Source organism: Nymphaea colorata, chromosome 11, assembly GCF_008831285.2.
Source record: "Nymphaea colorata isolate Beijing-Zhang1983 chromosome 11, ASM883128v2, whole genome shotgun sequence".
Taxonomy (NCBI): Eukaryota; Viridiplantae; Streptophyta; class Magnoliopsida; order Nymphaeales; family Nymphaeaceae; genus Nymphaea; species Nymphaea colorata.
This window is the reverse complement of record NC_045148.1, coordinates 11171435-11193475: the sequence shown is the minus strand read 5'-3', so window position 1 is coordinate 11193475 and position 22041 is coordinate 11171435. Positions and strand designations below refer to the sequence as shown.

Sequence of the window (22041 nt, the reverse complement as noted above, 5' to 3'; positions counted from 1 at the left end):
TATTCAAATGACTAAAGAACTGCTGTTCATAACAGCTTATTTTGTACAAGGAATAGTTAGGTATTTATACAAGTGAAGAAAGGAGAGGGTAGATATCACTAGCCGTTGGGACTAGTCAACAGCTAGACCAAGGAGAAAAAAAATAAAAAATAAACAAGTAAATCAATTGAATGTCAAAAATGCATTCTTGTATGGCGATCTTGAGGAGACAGTTTATATGCAACAACCACCTGGCTTCGAGGTTCGGGGGAGTGTGGGAAGGTGTGCAAATTGCGAAAGGCCATATATGGACTGAAACAAAGTCCCCGTGTGTGGTTTCATAAACTATCTGATATTGTCTCACAGAGTGGATTCCAAAGGTCACCTCTTGATCATTCAGTGTTTGTTAAGAAGGGAGAGTTTGGGGGGTTAGAAACCTGACAGTCACCGGAGAGGAGATCGTCGGAAATCTGCCAGTCGCCGGCAGCTTGAAGTGATCATGCCGCTGGCTCTGATACCATGTTGTCGTGAGAGAAGGAGAGAGAAGAAAACAGGTCCAACTTCTTATTCATCACGTACCCTAACCCTTACTTAAGGGAGAATTAGGGTAAAAACAAAATTACAATGTAAACGAAAAGTTTTGTGAAAATAATTAAAGAACTGTCAAGTTATTTAATATTCTAAAAAATACCTCAACTTCAACAAAAATAATAAAGAATAAAGCCTAAAAGAGACGACCTATCAATAATATATTATCAGCTTATATTTATATATGTAATGTTCATACATAAAAATAAGTAATATATGCATACATGTACCCTATTTCTTAACATATTCGATCATATGACTGTTTTAAATTGAGAATTACATATATCATAGTCCAATCAACCATGATCAAATGGTCACGGCCACTACTATCTTACCAATGTTATCCCATTTTCAGCCAGAAATATTGTCTGTCTCAGAAGATACCCCAAAACTAAATAAAGTTGTTTAATCATTTATCAATAACATAATCATTCACATACAGCTTGCACACAGAAGGAAATTCATGATCTTATATTATGAAAGATTATTAATTTTCTTTATGAAAGTTATTCAAATAATAACAAGACAAAATGTTTCAGCTCCTTGTAACAATCTGCCTTGACGAGACAAAGTGACCTGGGCTCATGAGAAAAGAAGAATGAAGCATGACTAACCAGGAGAAATTAGGTTGCAAGAAAGCGCTATCTGAATGGCTGTATTTTGTTTATCACCAGTAAGCATCCAAAAGTTGATTCCAGCCTTCCGAAGCAGATCGATTGTTTCAGGAACACCTTCCTGCAATGGCATCCAAAAAAAAAAGAAGACAATCTACTTAAGTCAAACCAGAAGGCAAGCTATTGCATGAAACAATACCCACCAGAGGAGGAAAAAGAGAATCACCTGCAGACGGTCTTCTATTGCAGCAACCCCAAGAACCTCAAGACTGTGTTCCAAACGTTGGCAAACTTCAGCACTTCTCCACTAAAGAGAATGATTTGCATGCATTGACAAACTTTACAACTTCATTATACAACTCAAACATTTCACCAAAGCCAGAGTTCAATCAGAAAGAATCACTTGAGCAGAAACCAAAAAGTAAAGAAAAATCAAAATCTCAAAACTAAACAGCTCACCTCCCTGTCAACTAGAGAAGTATTAGCCTCTTTAAACAACACAGACCATTCTCTATATTCATCTTCTGATAATTCTCGCCATGCCAAGCAAAGCGTTCGCAACCCTAATTGTGCATAGCACTCCACGGCTTCAACATAATCCCTTACTTGTTGCCCTGAGTGTTTCCAGTTTTGAAGCAATTTTTTCATTAAAAATCACGTTATTGCCCTAATGTACATATGGACAACGTGCTATCATGTCTACATACCAACTATATATATTAAACTGGAAGTGAAGATAAAGAGCCACTTCAAAAGTCCCTAACATTATGCATCATCAATCTTTCAATAATTCATGGAGGAAGTTCTAGAATATAATGAACAGTAGCAACATCAATTGAAAGTACAACAAGTTATCTAAGCCAAAAAGTTGAGAAAGAAGTTAGACGGAAACAGAATTTCTACTCTTGAGTTGCACAAAATCAAAATTCATAAGCCAATAATATTCAAGACTAATATAGAATGGATATCCAACTTCCAAGTTCCTAAAATGGAAAAAGCACCACCATCTCTCAAATGACTACAAGGTGATGCCATGATAAACAAGAGGTGCATCCTCTTCGGTAGGCACAGAATTCAGGCTTGCTTTTCTTCCCAATTCTATAGATAACTTGTTTTTTCCACATTTAAGAGGATGAACTAGAGAAACTATGCTTTCCTATCAGTTTCCCCTACTAACATTTTCACCTTTTCGTCCCTCATGTCTCATGCAACATCAATTACAAAACTACCTAAATATCTTAAAAGGTGCAAACACAGAAAAATAAGGTGATTAGAAATGCTAAAAATGAAGCACTTGCTATTTAACCTAATGAAGTAAGTGTAAGAATTACTATTTTTTGCAGCAAAGAAGAAAGAACAGACTCATACTTAACAAAGAACAAACTTATATCAGATTAACAAAGAACTAACCTTATATAAGATATGAAAAAGTACATTTATTTTTTTTTAATATGGGCATATGAAACTTATGTTTCTAACCAATATATTAGATTCATAAAAATTTCTAGGCTGCTCTCTCTATGGAGCAAAGGCTGCACAGGTTAGGTTGCACTCTGTCCAAAGTTTTAATTTTCATAAATAACACTTCCCAGTAACAGTTTCCCTTAAGTATAGACGAGAAAAATAAAAAGTAGCTCTTCATTACCTTACTTATACAGAGTGCCTACATATTAAGTTAGAGAGCACTTGACCCAAAGTTTAGCCTTCAAGTTTCAAGGCATCAGTTGAATTACATTTTCCCTGAAATACAGCCTAAACAAATTACATTTAACTTTTCATTGTCCTTGCTTCTTACACCATTCTTTTGTATTCAATACACTATATTACAAATACTTTTTCCCCAATACACAAGTTAAATTACATACAGAAAACAATGTGATCACACAAAATGTCAATGTAGGGGCAGTGCATAAGAGCATCTACTGAAATTTCAGTGAGTATAATAACAGAAAAGGTTATCAAATCTTGTTGGACAAAAAAGACCATGGACCAGCAGAGGACATAGTTTCGGAGGACAAAGTTCTGAAACTTACAAAGGTTACCAGCTTAATGACAGGACTGACTTCAGCAGTTTGAATACAGGAAATAAGAATGAGAAAAACATTTTAGAAAATTGTAATTCAAAAGACCAGGGCATCTATGTTCAATTTATTATACCAGAACATGCATATGGAAGAATTGCCTCATCTGCTCCTTTTGACAGGAGGACTATGTTCCCACTTTGACAATCCTTTGCCACTACCGACATTCGTTTCCTATCAGACGTAAACTCAAGGATGTCCAATATCTCATATTGAATGACTGCACCATTAAAATTGATATCTGCAGGCCAGAGACCCAGTAGATAGTTATTATCAAGCAAATCTCAGAAACTAGAAGAAAGAAATCAATGTGATGCAAAGGGCTAGTTCTTACAAAGTATATTTCCCATTCTGTTAAAGAAAACCATTTGCAACTGAGCTGCTGCATGGACAAGAGCCTCCTCATCCTGTGATTGAGCCTTGTATGACACGGATCCGTCTTGGCTGAAATAATTCAAGTGATAAGTAGGAACAAAAATTCAGTTACATAACTAAGAGAACTAAGAAACATTAAATAGGGAAGAAGGTTATAGCAGCACCTTTTGAGAGGTATGACAGTATTACACACCGTCATAACGACAAGGAATCTGATGACATCAGTATTATTGCTAGTACAGGCATGGAGCAGCTCAACATCTGAAAATGCCTTTTTTAGTTTAGATTTTAGAAACTCTTGGAAGCCGCATCCAACATCAGAAAAATATGCGTTAACAGTGTTAAAACCAACAACACATAATGTTGTTAGAATGTATGTACTCCTATCTATATATATATTTATATGCTAAGTCACATGGGTGCGGGGAAACGGGTGCAGACACGGCAATTTTCACAATTGTGGGATACGTGGAGACGGCAAATATTATATTCTAAAAAAAGATAAAATGAAAAAAGAACATTAAAAATCATAAAGGATGCAAAAAAACATATAAGTTTTTAAATTCCAAAATCTCTGTTTCCCCAAAGAATCTCATGTTGGTCTAAGTTCTAAACTGAATTTGGAATTTAGAAAGACCTACCGTGTCCCGTGTCGGGATCGCTCTGTCGACACAGGTGTGCGGCCTATTTTGAAGTGTTCGTGTGACATAGTTTATAACTTTATATGTATGTATATTACATATATTAGCACAACTAGCTGTTGGACCAGTCTCCAACGGCTAGATTTCTAGCCGTTGGAGATGGCCCAACAGCCATCTCCCTTCTTTCTCTTCTCCTTTCCTTGTATTATAAGTAAGGGACTATTGTACCTTGTTTTGCTACGGCTTTTTAGCCTTCTCTTGTATCTTTTGTTGTGATGAATATATTTTCTTCTCCTCTTGTTTGAGGTCTATTGAATGCTACTTACTAAAGTTGGTGGAAGCTTCAAGGGTGTACCTCTTGAAGCATTTTGCCTTGATTGGGCCTGATTTGCATGGTACCAGAGCCTTGTTTTGGCTATTCGATTTGCTGTCTTCCAAAGATTGAAGAATCGACTCGCACTCTCGCTTTCGAGCTGTGAAGCACTCCAAGTGTTTGTTATATTACTGGCTAAGGTTTGACTCAAGAAGGTACTGTCCTTCTTGCTGGTTCTTGGCAACTATTTCTTGTGGTTTCAAGGTGATCTTCGTGACGGTATTGAGCTAATCATATCAAGCTTCCGTGGCAGCTGAAAGTGTGACTGTTTCTCCATTGTTGCTGTGATTTTCTTCACGCGGTGGAGCTTTCTTCACGTGGCAGCAAATTTCTTCATAACTTGTAAGTGGACTTTCCTTGTGATTGAGCTAAATAGAAGACGAAATCTCTTCTCTTCCATTTCCCAAACTTTCGTCAACAAACTATATCCAATGGACTAGAATTATGGCACATTTTATTCGTAGTAAAAGCCTTTGGAGACTAGTTGATGGAACAAAAATTGAACCACAACTAGTCTTAACAAAAGTTGCTGATGGAAGGGCTGTGGAATTGGATGAAACAGAAAAAGAGAAAGTTGTGGCTGAATACAACAAGAAATAGGAAGAATGAAGTGTAGGTCATCACAAGATTATCACATGGATATTGACTAAATGGAAGGGCTGTGGAATTGGATGAAACAGAAAAAGAGAAAGTTGTGGCTGAATACAACAAGAAATAGGAAGAATAAAGTGTAGGTCATCACAAGATTATCACATGGATATTGACTTGTGTTGACAATGTCAATAGTGGACAGATTTCTAAATTAAATTATGCTCAAGAGACTTGAGAATATCTAAAGAAAACCCATACCGTGAGAGATGTTGATTATATGCATAATATTCAACTCAAGGTTCAGCAAGGTGATAGATCTATTACCTTCACAACCTTCAGCAAGGTGAAAGATTTATTAAAGATTATGTCGCTGAGATAGATCAATTATATGATGAATTAAGCATCTTTGAACCACATTGGGTTGATGCAAAAGATCTTATACTTAGGGAAAGGCAAATTCAACGTGACAAATTTTATAAGTTTGTCATAGGCCTTAGAACAGAATTTCATGGTGTTAAAACCTCTTTGCTCCATCGTTCTAAAACACCATCCATGAATGAGGCCATTGCGGAACTTCAAATGGAAGAAAATTGACTTTGCCTTGATAGAGAAAAGGCCAACAATGTTTTTGCCACAAGGCCCACAACTGTGCCAGGGGCCTACTTGAAGCCATATAGACCTCCACACTTCAATCAAACAAATGAAGGAGAAAGAAGAAGAATTATTTGTTATCATTGTCAAAAGGAAAGACACACGAAACCCAAGTGTCCAAAATTACGAAATTTTGACAAGAGAAGTAATGTGGCAGCTCACATTCAAGAAGAAAAGAAAGAACCAAGCTGCTTTCAACTTGACCAACTCATAAGTGCTCTTCAACCTAAGCTCATTGAAGCCATTCAACCATTACTTAAGGGAGGAAACACACCTTCAACTTTGGGAGCTACCGTGGCATCTACTTCATCAAGTAAGTATTTTTGGATTATTGATTCGGGTGCATTTTTTCATATGACTCCTTGTGGATCCCTTCTCACCGAATGCACTAAAAATGATTCATATCCTTTTGTGAAAACGGCCGATGGAACATCTCTTGAAATTGATTTTATTGGAAACCTTGATCAAACTTTTGAATCCAAAATTTTAAAACTACCTAAGTAAGATGTATTCCTAAATTAAACTTAAATTTATTATCCGTTTCACAAATAGTTGACCTTGGTTTTGATATAATTTTCTCACAATATAAATGTTTGATACAAGACCGTTTATTCAAGAAGACGATTGGGGAAGGTTTTAAAACAAATGATTTTTACTACATAGAATTTTGGACCTTTCAAGACCTTCATGCAACATGATCAAAGAATGTGACATTCAAACTTGGCACCAAAGACTTGGACATTCAAATCCAAAAAAAGTCTCATCTTCCTTACATGGAAAAGCATTGTCAAAAGAACTTTTGTTGTAAAGATTGTATCGAAAGCAAAAATGAAAGTCTTACCTTTTGATAATAGAAAATTTGTTACCCAAATGCCTTTTGAGTTAGTGCATTCGGATGTGTGGGGACCCGCTCCTATTATGTCTAAAGAATGATTGTTGTATTATGTGATCTTTGTTGATGATTTTTCTAGACATACTTGGGTTTATTTTCTCCAACATAAATCAGAGGTATTTGCAAACTTCAAAAACTTCTATAACATGATCAAAACCCAATTTATTATAAGGGCCAAAACCACAGAGACATAAGGGTTTGGCTTTTCGGGTTTTATGTCAGAGGCGGTTTCTCCCAAGTAAACATTAAGTGTATGTATAACATGCATCTCTCTCTCCCTCTCTCGAGATATATATACATAACCTCATCACACCTGCATCCCAAGAGTTTTTGAGAATTGTTGCACCTGCACGCCGCATCCGCACCACTTACCCGCACCTGTGTGACCTAGGTTGATGCTATGCAGCATATGGTGCACAAACTTGTCTTAAGCTTCGCCCTATCATAAGAGTTTAGGACCTTTTGGAGCCAAGCTCAAAACAAACAAGCTTGGGTTACATCATGCTTGTATGTACCACTAGAATAGTTTGGAGGACATCCATAATTAATTTTTGTAAGCTGGTCTATTCTGCCTATATACAGCTTTCATTTCCTTACTTTCAACTGTTAGTTTTCATGTCAGTTTTTACATGCCACTTTGTCCCGCTATTTTACATTTGACGTAAAGTATCACTTTATTATTTTGACATCAAAATTTGTCAGTATCATTTGTTCGGAACAGTTATTTCCTTTCAGCACTCCAAGCTGGGCCCATGATGCATAAATTTAGCAGCAGTATGTTGTAGACCTTTCTTGCACCTCCATGTCTAATTTGGAGAAAGACAGAGAAAAATAGGATGAATGAAGAACTGTATCATGTATCCCTTGTTATGGCTGCTAGGGACCCCTTTGCAGTAGCCTCATAAACACGTTACAGAGCTATGAAGAAAGATTAGTTAGAAGAAAATTTTAAAAACAAGTGACATAAAGATGAATGATTATTAAGCTAGTTCAAATTTTTCCCTGCTGTATCCAACAGCTCCAATTTCAAACAACACCATAAAAGGCAGCAGCTGCTTTCAACCAATACCAGGAAAGGCAGAAGTGCTAGTACCAAGTGCTCTGTTTCTTTCCTTCACAGATGTGTTGGGAATTACTCTGAATTACTAGGTGAGCATTGACACAAAGAGCAACCACTTCCATTGCCCAGAAGATCAAATGATTAAACTTAACCAAGGAAAAACCAAACACTACATGACCTAAGGTCCTAAATCACCTTAATTTACCAACGAGGTTCAGGCAAGCTAAGAACAAGAGAAATCTACCTTTCAAAGCATCTCCATTGTCATTTCCATAGAAGACACCGCTTATGCAACACCGTCTAAACATCATTTTGTTTTCTGTTAGAGTCCCAGTTTTATCTGTCAAAATATATTCAATTTGTCCCAAGTCTTCACTTATCCCTGTACTAAAAATAGCAATCAGAGTCAATTTCCAGAATTCAGATTCATAGGCACAGTATGTGGAAAAACTTTAAGATATAAAAAAGGATAACCATAAACATATAGCATTTCCTTAAACTCCATAGCCTGTTGAGAACAGTGGACCAATCTTCCATCCAAATCATTACAGAGGCTCATCCTAGACCCCAAGCACTTCTCACAGATTTCTTCAAAAGTATTCTGCTTAGGACCTTCTTCAAGATGTGTTCTAAGCTAGTATGTGATAATAGAAATGATGCTTCATGTATGTTATCAACATACAGATTATCCATAGGTTCATGCCAAGGCCAGCATGGTCTGAGCAAAAAAGCTCAATCCAGCGTTGGCTTGGTTCACTATTGAGAAGCTTCTTTTGCTACTGAAAGATGGAAGTTTTCTTTCAGACATGGTGGTTAGCCTTGAAGGTGACTCGTAGTCAAATGCATAGTTTACATACGTCCATGCAATAAGTCCTTCAAATTGGGGAGTGATAGAATTCATTTGAATGGGAACACTTAATTAAAACCAGAAAAAAACTGGATACTCAGCTTCTTTCAAGAAAAGCTAAACTTACTTGGTTGCATGAGCAGGAGTACAAGTTTCATGATCATACATCTCCTCATCCCAGTCAATGAACTTGGCATACAAACTCTTAACAAGATCTAGTGACACCTGCAGGAGATCACGAAACATTTAACTGGAGATATAAAACAAGTATCAGATGCATGATGAAAAGTTCATCCGCATTCTAGTAAATGTCGCAAAAATGATAAATACAGCAACAAAGATTCAGATGCAAACAATAATGAAATCAGTGTAGCAGCAGCTCAAGACAAAAAGAGATAATCCTACCCTGAGATTACCATTAGACATAAAAGTTGGTTAGAATCACACATTAAAGGATCCAGAAGTTGTATTATAGCATGATGATTGCTCGGAGATGATCTGTTCTTACCAAAATACAGCTTGTCGCATTACAATCAATATGAAATGGCATAGATATAAGATAGATATAACATATGACAAAACACAGCCTACATAGATATAAGATAGATATAACATATGACAAAACACAGCCTATGGACTGCTTTATGAAAAGTATAACAGCATACTATTTTTTTTTTCTTTTCCCTTCGTTCATACTACACATCAACGCAATATCGGATTTTGACATGATATAGATGCATTACAGCACCTGAAGTATTGGATATCCTGAGAAACTATGTCACACGGGAGCAGGTACAATACGGGTACGGGGATGTGGGTACGGACACTAAAACAAAAAAAGAACATTAAAAATAATAAAAGGTGCAAAAAACATATAAGTTTATGCAAGTTTATACAAGTTTATGCATGAAGACAATGCTTTTTAAATTCCAAAATCTCTGTTTTCCTAAAGAATCTCATGTTTGTCTAAGTTCTAAACTGAATTTGGAATTTAAAAAGACATGCCGTGTCCCGTGTCGGGATCGGCGTGTCGACGTGTCAACACGGGTATGCGGCCTATTTCGAAGTGTCCGTGTGTCGTAGCTGACAAACTGCCTGCTGACAACAGATGTGGATGGAACAAATAGCACTCCACTTCGGCAACTGTTTGCATAAAGAACATTCACTGCCCTCCCAGCCTTGCTCATTATATTTCAACCATACGATCACTCATTCATATGTTCAAAGTGTCAAATATGAATCAAAAGCATGACAAAATAAAATCTTAACTTCCTTATTTTCTACAATAGCCTTGGCAGTCACATAACCAAATTCTGTTCTCCCAGATAACATCAACAAATTTCCAGCCTAATTTCTTCAAACGAAAGACAGGAAGTAACCTTTTTTAGGCAAGATATCCGCAAATGGGAGCACCATCCATTTAGTGATTAAAACCAAAGTTTATAAGATGACACGAGAGGTGTATCATTCTTTCTATTATTCTTATTACACATCAAATATTCAATAACAAAAATTTTGGAAGAGCAAATGAATAAAGTTGAACAATTAATGTTTAAAGTTAAAGAGAGAAAGTTTAGAATTTAACATCACTGTTTTGTGATGCTTTAGAGCATGCAAAATCCTTTAGTTTCCTAAATATCAACTAATAGGTCTCAAATTCTATGTTCTAGAATCTAAAAGTCGATGTTTTAAAAGTGCATCGCATAACCTGTACAGATCAAGCCAACAGTTCGATACATAACATAATGCAAAGAAATTGTAAATTTGCTTTTCAAAATAATTTCAAAAAAACAGAAAAAGAATAGGACAAATGAGAAAAAAAAACTTTTGATGGAAAAATGTCATACATAAACATATCAATGAATAATGATCAGTATAACATGCATGAGTCACATAACCAATCAAGAAACAAACTTACAATCTTGTACACCATGCAATAAACTTTTATACAAATGACAAATGAAATTATCATAAATGACCATCAACATTAACATCAAGCTTTCAAATTCGAAATTGTGATAAAAAAAGATGTTGCCACAATGCTCATTTGTTAACATCACGCAATGTTCTAAATTCCATTAGTAGATCAATGATCAGTATAAATGACTGCAACTTATATATAGTATAAAATATAAATATTTCTAAAATATTTATCATATGCATCAAAATTAAATATCTGAATATGAACCAGTTAATGAAAACGAGGGAGATAAATAAAAAGCTTGCCAGCAGCCCATTTTCAAGTGCATCACATGGCAAGAAGAGGCACAAATGCCAGACCACTAAACTCAGGGAATCGTACATTCTAACAGTCACAGGCATTCATTTCCTAAGCGAAAAATTGTGATCAATGTGTTATATTGCTTTGAAATTGCTCACACGGTGGATGAGAAATACCGGTCGCTGCACATCACAGGCAGGCACACTATTGTTAGGAACTGGTCGGATGCTAGGAGCGGTCAGCGTGAACCGATGAAGTGTGAAGCTTCCCCTTATGCAGCAGGGAGAAACGAGCGTGGCAACATGCCTCCGCAGTTCGTGAGGCATCTAACGCCTGAGCAAATAAAAGAAAAGAGGCGTCAGGGCATATGTTTTCACTGTGATCGTCCATGGGTACCACGGCATAACTGCAAGAGACTACATACGTATCGCGTAGAAGAAGAGGGCGATCCACCAAAAGTTGGCGAGGATTGTCCCTTAGTCACTGAAGGGGAGATGACACCAGAAATATCGTTGCATGCTCTTGCTGGTGATGAAGTTCCTCACTTGATGCACGTCAAAGATAAATTGTGTGGCCGAAAGGTTAGTATATTGATAGACACGAGATCGACTCACAATTTCATTTGCGAGAAGTCAGCTCAAGCCCTAGGATGCAACATGGAAACACAACCGGTGTTTGACGTCGTGGTAGGCGATGGCAATACATTGAAATGCACAGGCAAGTGCCATCTAGAGACGTTGGAGATAGAGAGTCTTCAATTTTCCACGCAGCTATATATTCTGGCCATGGCAGGTGCTGACTTGGCACTAGGCATCCAGTGGCTGCGTGACATTGGAGAGGTCGTATGGGACTTCATGGCATGAAGATGCAGTTTAGAGGGGGAGGGGGGGGGTGCAAACGAACCAATTACACTCGAAGCGACCCCTAAACGACCTTGTGTTGAAGCCTTGGCTGCCCGTCTGATGAAAGGACCAACTGCCTCCTTTCTTTTGCTCTCAACGCAAGTACCATCGTATGCTAAAACAGATAGTCAGTGCAGGTCAAAAGAGTACCGAAGAACACTAGAGGAACTGTTGAACAAGTTTCAGCCAGTCTTTAGAACGCCAGCTGCGCTGCCACCTGCACGAAATCACAAGCATCGAATTGAGTTACAGCTAGGGTCTGAACCAGTCAAGTCCCGACCTTATCGCTACAGTCGTGTGCAGCGACGAACGCTCGAGCAGCTAGTACAGAGATGTTGAAAACAGGAGTTATTCAGCTGAGTTGGAGCCCCTTTGCATCGTCGGCCTTATTGGTTAAAAAGAAAGACAGAAGTTGGCGGTTCTATGTGCACTATCATGCGCTAAAAGCCATTACCATTAAAGATAGATATCTGATACCTATTGTGGAGGACTTGCTAGATGAACTACATGGGGCATGCACATTTTCTAAACTCAATTTGCACTCGGGCTACCACCAAATCCGAGTTGTGAAGGACATTCCGAAAACTGCCTTCCATACCCCACCACGAATTCACTGTCATGCCCTTTGGGCTGATGAACGCACCCTCCACCTTTTAGTCACTGATGAATGATTTGTTTTGCCCCTTCTTACGACTGTTTGTCTTGGTATTCCTTGACGATATTCTAATTTACAGCAAGGATGAACAGGAGCATCTCAGACAACTGCAAGTAGTACTAACAGTGCTGCAACAACATCAACTGCACGCCACGTTTTTGAAGTGCGTCTTCGGTACAATCAGGATTGCTTATCTAGGACATGTGATAAGCCATGGAAAAGTAAGAAACAAGAGAAGGTCCAAGTGCTGAAAGATTGGAACACTCCAAGAACAATAAGGGAACTCCGTGCATTCCTTGGGCTCACAGGCTACTAATGTAAGTTTGTCAAAAACTATTGTCTAATGGCTGCACCTCTCACGGAGCTAACCAAGAAAGGCAGGTCTGCGTGGGGCCCTTAGGCGGCACAGGCATTCCAACAACTAAAAGAGGCAGTGGAAACAGCTCCAGTTCTACAAATGCCCAATTTCCAGCTTCCTTTCACCATCAAATCAGATGCGTCAGACTTGGGGGTGGGCACAATTCTTAGTCAAAACAGAAACCCAATTGCTCATTTCAGCAGGGCAATGGGCCTAACATTTCCTAGTAAATCCACCTATGAGCGCGAATTGATGGCAATAGTTCTCACAGTGCTAAAATGGAAACATTATCTTGTGGGGCGACAAATTTGTAGTGCTAATTGATCATTGCAGCCTTAAACACTGTTTGTAGCAGCCGTCGCTATCTCCAACACTTTAGAAATGGATACTTAAGCTAATGAGCTTCGATTTCAAAGTCTGTTATCGCAAGGATAAGGAGAATGTTGCGGCCGATGGGCTGTCTACAGCCTTCAAACCAAAGATCAGCAGCCGGCTGTCCATCTCACAAGTTCAAGCTCATCTGTGAGATCAGATTCGGCACACGCAGAGTGAGGCAGAGTTGGTTAAGAAAATCAGAGAAAGGTTGGAGACCAACCCTCTCAAAGTCTATGGGTATGAATGAAAACCACCATACTTGTATCGCAGTGTACGCATATTTATTCTGCCAGAGACAACTCTGCCACAATCACTGCTACAACATTACCACAATGAGCATGCAGTTGGCCATGAAGGCGTAGAGGGCACAAGTGGCAGCTGTGTTACACCATCTATTGGCTCGGAATGAAAAGAGCCATAAGAGACTTTGTAAAGAACTACAACATTTGTCAAAGAAACAAATATGAAATGATGAAACCAGAGGGACTCCTTCAGCCACTTCCCACACTAGAACTAATATGGGAGGATATATCTATGGATTTCATAGAAGGTCTTCCGTTGTCCCGAGGAAAATCTGTCATTCTGATAGTTGTTGATCGTCTATCCAAGTATGCTCACTTTGTGGCCCTGTCGCATCCTTACACGGCAAAGACAGTTGCCCGCACATTTCAAGACCATATCGGAAAACTTCATGGTATGCCCAAAACAATAACCAGCGATAGAGAACCTATCTTTATTAGCACTTTTTGGAAGGAATACTTTCAGCCTATGACCACCAAGGTGCGGGGTGCGGGTGCAGGTGCGGGTGCCGATGTGGCACATTTCAAAAAATTTACGTGCGGCGGTGCAGCGAGAGTATTTATTATTATTATTATTAATTTATTGTAATAATAATAATATTATGTATATAATATGTATGACAAAAAATTGTCATAAACCACAAAATTATTCAATAACAAGATCAAAATTGCAATTTGCTAATCATGATATCATTATCAATCATCAGTTCAACATTCAACAAGAAATATACCCTAGTTTTGAGTTCACAAAATCAGAGTTCATACAGTCATAATCCACATGATACTCTACCTGTAACCAGCTATAGTAAAAACATACAATTCAACTTCTCATTGATTCTTTGGGCTCCTAAAAAGGGTTTTTTTATTTTTCCTTCAAAACTTGATGGCTGATGCATTTCAGTTGTCGGTTGTGAATTAAGTCTTGATTCACATAGAATACCAGCAATCCAAAACTTGATCTCCACTAAACTAGCTGTACAGACAACATCTGTAGGCCCCTAGGGCTGAATTTTCAATGAAAAAAAAAAGATGAAAGAAATAAGAAATGCAACTAGATTATGGGTGGAGATGGTTGTACCAATTGTATAGCCCTCAAGAGATCATAGGTTAATCAAAGGCAGCATTTTTTATTCCAGCATTGTGGATCAATTCTGGAATGGAAATGCTGGAATCAAAATTCCGTCGACCGTGCTCTGCTCCCTCGTGCGCGACCTTTTCCCAACCCTCACCCACGATGCCCTAACACGACTTTCTCCCCTCCATTCCTGCCGTTAGCTATCTTCTCTCTTTCTCCTTCATCCCCGCCAGCAGTGAAGTGCAGCTGATCGGGAGTCTTCAACTCTTCAACAGCAGGTTACAGCAGGTATATGAAGATCTTCACTGCCCTTGCTCTCTCTCTCTCACTCGCTCTGTCAAGGGATTGACGAGGGATGGCGTTTTCTCCACACACAGAGGCTGCTCCAGCAGCCAGAGAGGCCAACTCCACCCAATACGACGTATGGAAGATGGAGAAAGACGAAGAAGGGACGAGAGTCGAAGAGGGACGAAGGTCGAAGAAGAGGAAAGAAGAATGGGCGGGCGAGCCGGCAAGATGACGAACTTTGTTAAAAACTTAAAAATAAAAAAACCCTAAACAGTAGTCCAGTGCGCATTTGACCGCACCTGACTCACGTCAAACGCGAGTCGGGTGCGAGTCGGAAAAGGACGATTTTAACCGGGTGCGGCTGACCGCACCCAACTCTTGTTTGACTCATTTGGGTGCGCACCTGAGGCGCACCCGCATCGCGTCAATGCAGGTGCGAGGCCAAAAATGGCGCACCTTGGTATCGTAGCTTTCAGCTGCAAGGCACGAACCTGCAATTAAGCATATCACCCGCAAACAGATGGCCAAACCGAGGTCGTCAATCGCTGCCTTGAGACATATCTACGCTGTTTTGCAGGGTAACAACCTGGACTTTGGGTGGACTATTTATCATGGGTTGAATTTTCCTACAATACTAGTTGGCATTCTTCCACCGGTGTCACTGTAATGCTCGTTGGTTCGACGGGTCGGGTCGAGCTAGGGTCCAGACCCGGAACCGACCCCCACTCGCGTAAGGGCCCGACGCGAGGCCCTTCTCCCTCGCCTTTCCCTTCCTTCTTCGTTGTCTCCGGTGGTCTCCTGTGGCAGCGCAGAGGGAGGAGAGTGACGGTCGGGTGGTGGTGGCTGGAACGGCGACGGCGACGGCGACGGAGGTGGCAGCGGCGACGGCGGCGGCGGCTGCTGGGTAAACCCTCTCTCTCTCGTGCGATTTTTCTTGCTTTGCCACTCATGCCCTTTTGTCTGTTTTGCTCTCTGCCGCACGTCCCCTCTTCTTCTCTCTCGTAATTTTCTTTCCCCTCTTTCCACTGGTTCTCTACCGCTCGACCCTCTTCTCACTCACCCGCACTCCCCCGCCTGCTCTTTCTCTCTCTTCTCACCCCACGGCTGTTTTCCCCCTTGACCGAACCCTTCCTCTCTCTGTCTCTCCTCTCTGTCAGCGTCCCTTTTCTTTGTTTATTTCAGTTTTTTTTCCCCAACTACTACCGTGGGTCTTTCCTAGCAACAGAGTTTGTGTTAAACTTTTTGGGCGTTTGGGGTTGGTTTGCAGTTTAGGGGACGTTTTTCCCCTCTTACCTGCTAGTAGGGTGTGTAGTGAGCAGCGACAGCAAGCAATCTCGAGCATTGGCACTTGATCGGACGTGTGAAGTGGTTGCTAGAAGGGTTGTAGCAGTTTGGACGCTTGTTTGGGGTGAGCAATACCTAATCAAGCTCAAAATGATGAGTATTTATCTTTTAGAGCATGTATAATTATGGTTCGAGCATGCTAGAGCTTAGAATTGATGATTTTGGGACGCATGTTAGTAATTTTGTTTTTGGGAGAAACTTAGGATTTGCGTTGGAAAGTGATGATTCATGTACTTATTGATCGTTTTAGCATGATGGATTAAGTTCGAAGCTTTAAGGAAACATGGTAGAGATTGTGAGGTTGTGGGGAAGTTTTGGAACCGTCTTAGGGAGTGTAGCGCAGACTTCGGTGAACGGGTGTATCATGAAGTTAATTAGGGATATATGCGTTTTGGGATGTGACTTGAGGTTGATGTCTTACTTAAAGAACGTTATTGAGGAAGGATTTAGTGACGGTTTGATTGATGGTTGAAGGCCTTGATAATTCAAGGCAACGTCAAGACGTAAAGGAGGAGGCCTTGTGGAGAGCCCGTTGGTCGACACTACCTGTCGATGCCCTCTTGAGGCGCTGTCACGTGCCTCAAGGATTCTATTTTTGTATCTGTTCATTTATGTTTGATTGGTGTAGGAATCTAGTAGAAACCTTATTCTTGTTTATGTTTGCAGGTGCACCGGGCTCATCCCGTCGACCTTGAGTTCGAAGCTTGAGGCATTTTGAAGAATTTGGTGAGCGCGCCACAGGTATGGCAACTTTCCAGGCAAATTCCTGCCTGGGGCAATTGTGTGATTGGGTGCTCCTAGGATCAAGGGATCCTAGGATTGTGATGTTAATTGATTGACGGTTTTGTGATTGAGTATGTGTATGTTGCTTACATGATATGAATGGGTTAGAAAGATTATTAGTCATTCGATTTAAAAATGTTACGCATTGGCATGTGCATGCTAGAATTGATATCTGTTTAGGACAGATGAGGTGGGGTATCGAGTCGAGTGTCTCCTCGACCCCAATTGTGCATTAGAAAGCATCATAGAATGATAACTGCATAGGACAGCTACGAGCCAACCGCAGATCGAGACTACTCTCTGTGGATTGGCTATGTTTTTCAAAGAGGTGATTGACATGACTGATGTGATGATTGATATAAATGTGTATGTTGTTGCATATGCATTGCCATGGGCAATGATGCAAATGGATGTTTGGAGGGTAGTTGTACCCGTATGGTATGACGGCTAGCAATGACTGTTACTGTATGTATAGACCTCATGTGGAGGTAATCGGAGGTGTGGGTGCACTCGGGAAGTGTACTAACCTCGTGTGTTAGCCAGTCTTCTTGTGAATGTGTAACTGTAATGATAAGAATGAATAACTAAGAGATGAGAGGCCAGTGGGATGTGGCTATGTGTTTGGGAGACGTCCCCCTTGATTGCCACTGGTCTCGCCTGTCAGAGCGCAGGCGGTGCAAGGCCCCAGGGTTCTGTTGTGTGTTGTGCTTGGAGCGTTGGGCTCCTGCCTTCCCAACCTGGGTGTCCTAGGGAAGGCTGAGTATCTCACCTTGGACGTCACACATCCAGGGATGAGTGCTCTACCGCTGCAGCGGGTGAAATGGATCCATACTGTTATGGGCCACCACGGGGGTTGTCTCTCGGCTGTAGGCCGCCCGCGGTGTGCACGTGCCTGTGTTGCACCCACAGGAACTGTTAATGCACTAAAGTTAATGAAAATGCAAAGTGTTTGATAGAATGCATGTGACTGACGTATATGTGATTGATATGAATGCAAGTGTTATGTTTAAGCATGCTTCGCATGTGACTGATGTTGTGTTAGTGTGGCCATCAAGTGGCTTTTACGTGTCGCACTCAGACGCGACATGACGATAGATGGGTTGATATTTGTCCCTTTATTTGAGCCTTACTTGAGAGGGTTTGGCATTTTTCTGGCTTGTTGCCATACTGCGAAGGCTAAGCCTTCAGTTGTTTCCTTTTTTCAGGTTTTGGTGTACCCGGGGCAGCAGGCTGAGCAGATGGCTACACTCACATCCTACTGGGGAGGTTTTGGGTTTTGTTTTGTTCTTGTAGTGCCGGCGCGTCGTGTTTTTGGTTTTACTGATGCCTTGTTTTGATGAGGCATCGATGTTGTGATTTTGGGGCATTTTTGTCAAATGTACAATTGAATTGAAATGCTATATAATGGAAAGCTTGCCCCATTGTTTTGAATTGCTTGGCTCATTCCTTTTTGAACTATTGTGTAGTCACACCTCGATGCTTTATGTTTTGAGAAAAAAAAAAAAAATGTTTGAGTGTCAAAAAGGTCGGGGTGTGAGAGTCACCCCATTCGAAGAAGTTTATGGTCGAGCTCCACCAACTATACGACACTACCAGCCAGACACTGCAAAAGAAGAAACAATTGATACACAACTCTGTTGCCGCGATGCCATACTTAAGGATCTCAAGGAATATCTCACTGCTGCACGCAATCGTATGGTCATCCAATACACTCGCAGACACCGATACCAGTAGTACAATGTGGGAGATGGCATGTACTTATGCAGGCCTACACATGCAGCAGGTTTTCGACAGCCAAGAGGATACAACAAACTCGCTCCTAGATACGTTAGGCCATTCCGTATTATCCAGCAAGTAGGGACATCTCGCATACGAGTTGTTACTACCCGTTGGGAGTAACATCCATCCAGTATTCCATGATTCAAAACTAAAACCCTGCTCTCAACCACCAGCCGAGGAAGAAATCGTTTCAGAACCGATTAGGGAGGACCAAGCACTGTTGTTCCTTTTTGCAGATTGGGCATTCACACTACCAACCATAATGGGGTAAAGTTCACTGAATGGTTAATTGAATGGAGTAATACAGATAACATCATAGCAACTTGGGAAAAGGACAGAGGACATCACTCTCCGATTTCCAGAATTTACACCTTGAGGACAAGGTGTTCTTGAAGAAGGGGGAGGGGGGGAATTGTTAGGCACAGAGTTTTCATTTTGCAGAGTGTTATTTCTGTTATTTCCTACTTATGTTATTTTCTGTTTATGCATTTTCAGCTTAGTATTTCTTCATGTAACGGGTCGGGTCCAGTTAGGCTTTTCTTAACCCAACCGAACACATTATGTATTTACGCACGCTTAAGGGAATTAAACCCTAATGAAGAATATTACATTTCGTGAGAGAAGCTGGGTTTCATGTGTTTTGGGGAAGTTAAGGCAGAGTTAGGCGCAAGGCAGATCGTTAGCTGTGAAGAGACTAACACAATGCCATGCAAAAAATTGCACGTGCAACAACACCACATCCGGTCATGATATGTGGTACTGCAACATTTCAAGCTATTGGCTAAAAGCACCTAACCATATTCTTTTCACAGGGACAAGTTAATAAGTTTGAAAGTTTAAGAGAGATTCAGCAAAGAAGCATGCAGAAGAAATACAAAGACAAAGATGATAATAACAATGGATGAGGTGAAGCCAGAGAACTACCTTTATAGATATTGGAATCATAATTGAACACAGGAGCTCAAAACGCAATGGTATGACAACAAATTCATACCATGGGGCATCCCTTGGATATCGAACATACCATTTCTGCATCCAAAAGAACACAGATTTCAACATCTAATGATAATATTATCAATTTATTTCCACCAAATTGAAAGGAAAGAAAATACACATACTCAGGGAAGAAAGACACACATTACAATATTTAGAGAAAAAAAAACTTCTTGAAAAAACAACTTAATACAGCACAGTCGATAAACTGTCATCACATCAAAAATAGAACTCTTGAACAAATTAATTGCAGAAGATGCTTATTATCCACATTAATAACGAAGACTGGATTGAAAAAGGGTCTGATAGTAGACATTTCTCTTGAAATCTGCAACCACAACAGAATACAGAACAACCAAATTGTTAAAATCAGAAAGTTTATTTTAAGTGTAATAGTTTTCTGATTATCTAAAAGTTAGTCTTTTTTTGTCTTTTTACAACTTTATGAGTCTCTTTTATGTAATAGCTCTAGACGAGCCCTAATCTCTCTTTAAGTAGAGACTAGGTCACGATAACATGAGAAATCTCTTTTCCGTCTCTCTCTCTCTCGTTTCTTCCTCTGTCGTTGAACATGGCATCAGAACCATTATACGTCTGATTGGCTAGGGTGGTGGTGGTCGTCTCTTCTCTTCTCTTCCCTGGTATCAACACCCTGATCAGCCTTGATCTGAGCACTTTGGGCAGGCACGTCTGATCAGCCTAGTCTCTCATATCTCAACCTAAGGTTTCTTATGGACTCTTGAGGTAAAGTGGTGAAGCAGCACAGTTGAAGGCATATCGTGGGTGATGATAAGGTTTAAGGTATGCCGTCTAGTGGAGCAGCATAGTTGGAGCCATAATGGGCAGGCAAGTTTGAGTTTTTTAGTATTGTCTTTAATATGGTGCAATGAAGCAGCAAAGTTGAGGTTTGATATCTCGTTGAAATGGATCTGAAGCTAAGATTCTATTACTGAAAAATAGTTAACTGTTCGTTCTACTCAAGCCTGCTTGCTGTTTTTGTAACTTTATGTTTTATTTGCTGAAGTCTGCGTGAAGGAGATCATGTTTATTTTCTGTGGGTTGTTAACTTTGTTCGCTGAAGTATGAAGTAGCATGTTTTCTGTTTTGTTTGTTGAAGTCCACGTGAAGGAGATGTTTATTTTCTGTGGGTTGTACACTTTGTTTGTTGAAGTCTGCGTGAAGGAGCACGTTTGCTGTCTTGTTTATCAACCCCTTTGCATGATTGACTTATTGTAAACAGGACTGTTTTTCTTGTGTTCTAGCTGCTACACAATCTTATCGTGGTATTCTTGTTCTTAATTCCTGTTGTGGTTCATTATGGCTGAGAGCAACAAACCAAAGGGTGGCAACGATCATAAAGGAGCTGGAAATCCCTTCTCATATGGATCTAATGTCAAGTTAGATGGACACAACACACAACTATGAACTGTGGTCTAGGTTATTTATGTTGTCAGTCAAATGACATCGAAAGAGGCACATAATTGAAGAAGATGAACTATTGACAAGTCAAGGAAGTACATGACCTAGGAAGAGGACGACAACATGACCTAGGAAGAGGACGACAACATGGTTATGTCTTGGATTATGAACAACATCCAACTACAAATTGCTTCTACTATTACTCACTATACTACTACTAAGGAGATGTGGGAATTCCTTAAGCAGACGTATTCACAAGACAAAAATGTAAGTAAATCCTTCAAGTTGAAGAAGAATTACTTAATCTCTGATACGGAAATCAGGACCTATCTCAGTACTTTGCAACCATTAAAGCTACCTATGAGCAATTGAAATTCCTGCGCCCTCCATGCAAATCTTGTTATAAGTCACACTTTGAATCTACCATAGTTGCAAAGTTTCTCGCGAGTCTGTCTTTTGAGTATGCCGATGTCAAGGATCAGATGCTCACAAGGAGTGAAATTCTTGATCTCTCTGATGCATACAACAGACTTAGTCGTCTGGCTATTAGCTTGTCCCAAGCAACTGGTATAACGCCAGTTTCTGCTCTTGTGGTGGGAGGTGGGAGTGGTCAGAGCACCACCTACAGTGCCAAAGGAAGAGGTATAGATAGCAGAACCGGTAGTCGTGGGAAGTTCCAATGCACCTACTGTGGAAAGATGGGATACTTGGAGGAACTTTGTTGGGATAAACATGGTCGTCCATCCACTATATCACAAGATAGGGGTATGGTCACCAAACATGGCAAGAGCCTTACTCATTCTCCTATGGGCTCTGCACAGGTTGCCACTCCTACTATGGATGGCCCTTCGTCTAACA

At 40.1% G+C, this 22041-nt stretch overlaps 1 protein-coding gene across 9 annotated transcripts in view; it reads right to left on the bottom strand.

The window, feature by feature from the left end:
* The window catches only part of LOC116264022 (phospholipid-transporting ATPase 2), a 64274-nt gene that overhangs the window by 13540 nt on the left and 28693 nt on the right, over positions 1-22041 (bottom strand). For all 9 annotated transcript variants that reach the window (XM_031643924.2, XM_031643919.2, XM_031643918.2 and 6 more), the window contains 9 exons: positions 19696-19800; positions 8820-8917; positions 8090-8232; positions 3802-3898; positions 3597-3706; positions 3339-3503; positions 1641-1795; positions 1408-1488; positions 1182-1302 (listed from right to left, as the gene is read on the bottom strand). In XM_031643924.2, coding sequence (XP_031499784.1) covers positions 1182-1302; positions 1408-1488; positions 1641-1795; positions 3339-3503; positions 3597-3706; positions 3802-3898; positions 8090-8232; positions 8820-8917; positions 19696-19800 — 1075 coding nt within the window. The remainder of the gene's footprint in view (positions 1-1181; positions 1303-1407; positions 1489-1640; positions 1796-3338; positions 3504-3596; positions 3707-3801; positions 3899-8089; positions 8233-8819; positions 8918-19695; positions 19801-22041) is intronic.